The 7,114-nt window shown below is 40.8% G+C and overlaps 1 protein-coding gene across 1 annotated transcript; it reads right to left on the bottom strand.

The window, feature by feature from the left end:
- Nucleotides 1-818: 818 nt before the first annotated feature.
- Nucleotides 819-6,775, bottom strand: LOC140315993 (uncharacterized). The gene is made up of 2 exons (XM_072393636.1): nt 6,692-6,775; nt 819-5,127 (listed from the first exon to the last, which is right to left on the bottom strand). Exon 2 carries the CDS (start codon nt 5,070-5,072, stop codon nt 906-908), a length of 4,167 nt encoding a protein of 1,388 aa, XP_072249737.1. The 5' UTR covers nt 5,073-5,127; nt 6,692-6,775; the 3' UTR covers nt 819-905.
- Between the last annotated feature and the right edge of the window lie 339 nt (nt 6,776-7,114).

The following is a 7,114-nucleotide window of genomic DNA, read 5'->3' as shown; positions in this document are numbered from 1 at the left end:
ATTTATTTTGCATCCAGATCCCCCAGAACTCATTCATGACGGCAACAACAGCCCTTCTCTCATCGCCACCTGTGCTCTTGTAAATATCTTGAAGAGTTTTACAGTATTCTGAAAAGAGATCCTCACGAAGATTCATCTCAGAAACATCGTTCAACATGATATTAATCTTTTCCGCTGCAAGTCTATCCCTTGTACCCTTAGCTTCTTCCAGAGACTTTGCTGTCCTGAAATCCTGCTGCACGTGTTCAGTGGCCATGATTATCTGTGCAGATCCAGGTTGACCTTTCCGTGCTGTTCGACCGAAAGCCTGTCGTTCCACCCTTGTGTTTTCAGAGAGGAAGGAAAGGATCACAAATAATCCACCATTTTTGTTCACCTGTTTGGACACTTTAATGTTTGTGCCACAACCAGCAAGGTTTGTGGCAACAATGACATCACCAGGAAGAAGCTTCCTGTCTATTTTGCTCAAACTGTCTTTGCCAGTGCGGCAGTAGAGAATAATTTCACCGGGGATACTGTTTTTTAGCTCTTCATAGATCTCTTTGGCTGTGTTGATTGTTTCACAGATCACCAGGGCTGCTCGTCCATCTCTGTATGAATTTGGGGAAATCTGAGCCTTAACCAGACGTTTTATTTCAGATTTCCACTCTTCAGAGGAATTTTTCACAATACCTTTGACCTCAAACAGCTTCTTCCTGTTGAATGTTGGTATTTTGCAGGTAGACAGATTTGGATAGAGATCATTCAAAAACTGCATGTCTCTTTTGCTGCCCAGCGTCCCTGTTGTTCCATAAATCTTCCCCTGGTACTTTTGAAAGAGGGAGACGTTAGAGATGTAGTTTGTCACTGTTGACATTGTGCCCAGTTTGATTTGATGTTTCAGCTCAACAAACTGCTGCAGACCATCACCCCATTTCTTGTTCAGTTCTATGATACCAGTAGATCTGAAGTCCACTGGACAGATGTTGTTGTTTTCCACTACATAGTCCCGTCCCTCCTTCAGTTGCATGGCCAAAAAGGCATTCTGAACCCACAGAGACACTTTTTTTCTCAACCAGATTCTTCAAGAATCCAGGAATGCTGATTTTGTCTTTATCGTTTGTACATGGAGTGTACTGAATTTTGTCTGAGATTAACTCTGCGATGGGACCGATGAGAATTTCCTCTGAGTCATAGAGAGCACAGCAGAAGCCATCTTCCAAGACAAGAAATTTCAGCAGTGCAATGTTGTGTTCATTGTAAGGACTGAGCTTTCTCAGAGTGAGCAACCCTTCGTCGTTTAAAGTGTACACAGTGAAACCATAGGGGACATAGTTCTCCATTTCTTCAAAAAAATCAACCACAGCATCCTGATCCACAGTTTTCAGTTTCTGTTTGAGTTCATTGTTGTCACTTTTGTAGATTTCCTCAGTAAATCCATTTGGCACTGTGTTGGTTTCCTCTGCAATTCGTAAAATATCCATTGGATCATCAATTTCACTTTCTTCTGTGTTCAAGGAGTCAAAGATAGCCTTGAAGAATGAAGCAGGAGGACCCCGTACAAATGTCTGCTGTCCTGTAGACAGGAAGCCGTACTGGCAGACATGGCCCCAAATCATGGCCAGAACAGTGTTCAGGTGCTGCATGGAAACTATGGGGCTGGACAGGTAGGTCATCTGCACTCCTTGATCTAGCATCAGTGAGTCCACCTCGTCAATTATGATGCACTGGAAGCCGCGATCAGGCCTCACATCTTTCATCTCAAATATCTGGCGAAGGTGATCTGCAGCAAAGGTTTCAATAGTTCCATAAATCACATCCTTTTGGTAGCATTCTTTTCTGTCGCCATCTTCAGTTTTGTTTGTGTTTGTGTCAACTGTAATGCCTAAGTACTTGTAGAAGTTACTGCATTCTTCTGCATCTCTTTGACATAACACTGAGGAAGATGACACTACATCCACTTTTTCGCCTTGAAGCACACGCAGAGCTGCAAACATCGCTATGACAGAAGACTTCCCCTCTCCAGTCCCCATTTCCAGAAGCTTCCCAGAGCCAGACAAGGCCAATAAGCACCAGCTTATCATCTGAGTGACTCTGGGCCACCACTTCCCTTCAGCAACGTGCAGGTGAACAGCATTGCACAAGACTGCCAGGAGCTCCTGAAGGTCTTTTGTGTCCGTGCTGTGACTCACACTCCTAGCTCTCTGTACATCTTTGTACTTTTTAATTTCACCAGTTTCGATCAGTTTTGTTACATGAGTTATTACATTGTATGCTTTACTCAGTGTTTCCTCATCATGGTCTTTCATTTGACGTAATTCATCAAAAAGAGTGTCGATATCCTTGATGTCATCTTCTTCTACGCTCTTTTCTAAATGCTGTATCAGATTCTCTGTTGTAAATGAATTTAAGAGCTCAAGGACGGGTCGCTTTCTGTCATCTGTCCACTTGGAAGAAACCTGGTACGTTGCCATCAAATGTAAAATCTTCATCATGGAAATGCATCCTTCGTCGTGATGATGGTCAGTTAATGCTCCAAGGAGGTTCAACATCTCCTGTGGTGACCACATTGCTTGTGCTTTAAGGTTCGAAACCATCTGAAATATGTCTTTAGTTTCTTCTGTTGAATCTTGGAATTTCTCCACACAGGCGAATAAAATCTCCACACACCATTTGTAAGCTGGAGATTCAGTGTTTCTCTCAGCCTTTGGTTCACCAGTAACAACTCTGAGGAGATTCTCAAGGAAGGTCAGAATGAAGTTTTCATGAGCAGGTAATCTCTTCCCAGTAATCTTCTTTAAAATGGTGACCATTTTATGATCAGTGTTTGTGTCTTTGTTCAGGTTTTGGAGCACCTGAGACAAAGCTTTCAGCCAGCTGTGTTTGGTTTCCATGTCTTGACTTTGGATTTTACACACCAGGTTTTGCAGCACCTCCACAGCAAACACCAGGGAATCATTATTCTTGAGCCTTGAAAGTTCCAGATTATGAGAAGCACTCAAACTTTGCTCTTCAATGATGCATCCTCGAATAGGCTTAGGAATCTCTGTATCCATCACCTTTAAGCCATGCTGAAAGTAGTCAGACACAAAGTCATCAAGAGTAAGGTACACAATGTCTGCCCCATAGACATCCTCGAATGATGCATCAATTTTTCTCATGCGTGTGTTAAGAGAAATTCCAAGGGTCTCGTAGAAGCCAGACCACTCCTCAGTTTGGTCCTCCGACTGATCATCAGAGCTCAACACAATGTCCAGTTTGTTTCCCATGCAGACTTGTGCGGCTGAAAACATGGCTATGGCACACGGGTCTTCTACTACACCAACCAGCTGTGGCACACCAGTTTTCTCCTTCAGCACCAATGCACACCACTGCAACATGTGCTTCACAGTTGGCCACCAGCCTTTCGTGTCAAACACTGCTTTGCAGAGCTGAGACAGACAGTTCTGTAAGTCATCTGCATTGAAGGCTCCACATTTTAGGTACTCTTTCTTAAGTGCTGCATCTTTTGGTGCGTTTTCTGAAAATTGCAAAACACCAGTGGTGATGCTTTTTATCATATCCTTTACAGAATCATCAAACTTCTGTGTCACCTGTAATTCTGCCAGAGCTGCATCTAGACTGCTCTCATCATTCCGTCTGAGGATCATTTGGAAATCCTGAAGGAGTCTCTCAGGTTCAGCAGAGTCAAGAGCCTGGATGGGAGAGCGTCCGGACCCATCTGTCAACTCTGGGGAAATGTCGTACACTTGTACCAACACAAGAACTTTAGTTATTGAATTATCCTGCGCATATTTCTGTGACAGTGCTTTGAGCAGACTCAGTGCTTCCATTGGGGTCCACTGATTTATTTGCACAAGTTTCAGGATCATTTCAGTGGATTCTGTGTGGGTTTCCTTGTGATTCAGATGTGTGAGACTGGACAAGAGAAGCTTCAAGCACTGGATTTCCATCTTTAAAATGAACACAGAAGTTCTGCCAACTGCACTCTGCAGTGATGATGTGAGGATGCTCAGGAATTCAGTAGCAAAGAGCTGCTCAGTGGAGAGCTCAACCTCAGCCCATTGTTTGGCTATCAGGACAGCATCAGTGTCAGAGCCGTCTTTTTCAGTGAAAAAGTGCATCAGGGTAAGATACAGGGCTTGAGTCAGCATGAAACTTTCAGAAACATCAGATGACGATTGGCTGATGGACTCCACCAGGGACTGCACTTGTTTGCAGATGTTCTCTAGGGAAACTCCCTCAGTTGTCTCCACAGACAGGGCGCACAGCTCGGTGATGTACACTTGAGCATGCTGCAGGGTGCTGAGAGATGGAAGAGCATGAATCCATTCATCAAACAGAAGTTTGTCCAGAGCTGACAGGATCTTCCCCAGCTGATCAGACGTCAGCTCAGTGAGACTGAGATCTGAGAACTCAAAATCACATTTCAAAGAGAGGATTTGCAGAATCTCATCTCTTCCATCATAATCGTTCTCAAATTCATCAAGATGAGTTTTCAGAACATTTTGTTTGGACATTTGTTCCTCTGAAATTTCCATTTCTAGTTGCTTGTGGTGCTGCTCTTTAGCTCGTTGCTGTGATTCTATGAGTCTTTGATTCAGTTGTTCTTCTCTTTCCTCTTGTCTTCTCATCTCCTCTTCTTCTCTCCTCATTTGTTCCTCTTCTCTTTTCCTCTCCTCCTCTCTCCTTTGTCTCTCCTCTTCTCTTTTCCTCTCCTCCTCCCTTCTCCTCGCTTCCTCTTTCCTCTCCCCTTCCTGTCTTTTTCTTTCTTCCTCTCTTCTCCTTTCCTCTTCTTCTCTTCTCCTCTCCTCCTCTCTCCTTCTCCTTGCCTCTTCTCTCCTCTTTCTTTCCTCCTCTTGCCTCCTTTCTTGGTCCCTGATTGGCTTATGAAAGCAATATTCACACTCATATAATTCATTGTCACCAACTGGTCTGAAGTATTGACCTCCATTGAACTGATGTACATATCGCCCATGAATAGTAGTTTGTTTTAAATTATCAAAGGAATGGCATGGGGGCAGGACCTTATTACACTTGATGCATCTCAGCCTGTTACCCATGTTACTTTCTTTTGGTAACGTATTCCCCATTTTGATTTGTTATTCAGCCGTTATCTTGTTATTTGTATGCGTAATCTGTGTTTTCCTGAAAGACAAAAGAAAAAGCACACATGATATGCAGCAGTCTTATCTATGATAAATTAGGACTATCAAATTCTTTAGCGTCACATATTTAATCTATAATCTATTGATATTTTACACAAACGATAGATTTTTTTAATACAAATATGGTTCACACATTTATAATATTACCAGCTAAGCCTACCCGATTTAAGAGTGTTGCACTGTTGGCTGAATTTAATAGCATTTACTTTAAAAATAAATTAATGAAATTCAGCTAACTGATAAAGCAAATGCATGCAGACAGAGGCTGTCAAGATAGCTAATAATCATTGCATTTGGTAACAAGTTATCAGTTTCAAGCTACAGGAAGAGTCATTAATGTTAGGAGGTGGAAGGAGTTCATGGAACAATTACAATATTCAACATAAATGTATACATATATTAGGACTGGGCACATTAACGCGTTATCAAATGAATAAATTATCACCGGCAATTATTTGTCTCCCATTAACGCAGTTTTTATTATTTCTTATTTGTATTGTAAACGTCTGTTGCTCGGCACCAGAGTACTTCGATCATATGACTGTAAAGTTCCAATAAAAGTGCGTTATAGGCTACTTTTGAATTCATTATTTGATTTTGCACATAATAATGCCAATAATCGTGATTAATCACAGGAAATCATGCGATTAACGCGATTAAAGGTTTTATTATTTTCCCAGCCCTAAAATGTATATATATATAATAAACAATCAGAATCAAATTGTATTTTTTGTTTGTAAAGCACGTTTAAAACAACCACGGCTGACCTCAAAGTGCTGCACATAACACTGACACACTATAGCAAAACAAAACAAATAGGCTGAGACAGATTAACAACCTATGGATAAAGTTTGTACAGTAATAATAAATTATTTTCCCAAATGAAACATTCAAAAGAAAAATGTTACTGGAAAAGAGTTAAAATGCAGAATTGACAGAATTGAAGAATGTTCCACTGATTGGATGCAGATAGCATCATAACCAGATCGGCGTTAGCAACAAGAAACAACATAACTTACTAAATTACATATTCGGTTCATACTCTCAGCAAGCGTAGGAAGTTACATAATCATCCACCACTACCACCATAAAACATTGAAAACGGTGCGCATCCAACATACATTTCAAATCCCCACAAATAGGAAACTGTGCAGACCATGGTTCTGAAAATATAGGCCATAACAACACGTACACCAGCCAACAATTGAATTGGTTTTCTTTCAGTCAAAGCTAAACTGAGGTATCCTAAATAAATATATATAACTTATAACTACATTATAAACTCAGTAATTAATCATTAGAATTAGATTCAAATGATTATTTCATCAATAACAAAGTAATTAATAATGAATTAGTAATTAACTAACTAATACTGGGTTTTAATAACTTTAAAATGGCTTTAAACTTTAAAACTGCCGTGCTGCCTTCAGGTGCAGGGATTTTTTTTCGTGTAAATTACTGATCTGACACTGACCACTTTAAAACCATCTTCGTGTCAGTAAGATGCACACATACACACACACATTTGAATCTTGTTACATTACCTTCATCCGAAGGCTTGGATGGAGAACAATCTGTGCCTCAGCGAGCCTGAACTTGACAGTCTGAGCAGATCTTGAGGTGTCTCGATCAGTGCACCTCTCACAGCTGAGTCGCTCTTTTTAAAGCTAAGTAGAACCTGACCACACCCCCGAACACAATGGCACAGTGGGGATAGAAATATTTCCACCAGTTTAAAAAAGTTGACACCTGTGGTAGTTTTGATACTAAGTAATAATTACTTCAAATATCAAGGTACACCTCAAATTAAATTGGTTGCAGTCCAAATATGTGTTTTTCAAGGCAGAAATACTTTTGCAGGCGTGTATAATTTGAACAATTCTTTCAATATCTGACATTGTTCGAACACAAAACTCATGAGCTGCCGTACTTGAGAATTATTTTATTAATTAAACTGATGCTGATGA

This window comes from Leuresthes tenuis, unplaced genomic scaffold, assembly GCF_036924035.1.
Source record: "Leuresthes tenuis unplaced genomic scaffold, fLeuTen1.0.hap1 SCAF_10, whole genome shotgun sequence".
In the NCBI taxonomy this organism is placed as follows: domain Eukaryota; kingdom Metazoa; phylum Chordata; class Actinopteri; order Atheriniformes; family Atherinopsidae; genus Leuresthes; species Leuresthes tenuis.
Note: the sequence above shows the minus strand (reverse complement) of the source record. Positions and strands in the feature narration are given on the sequence as shown.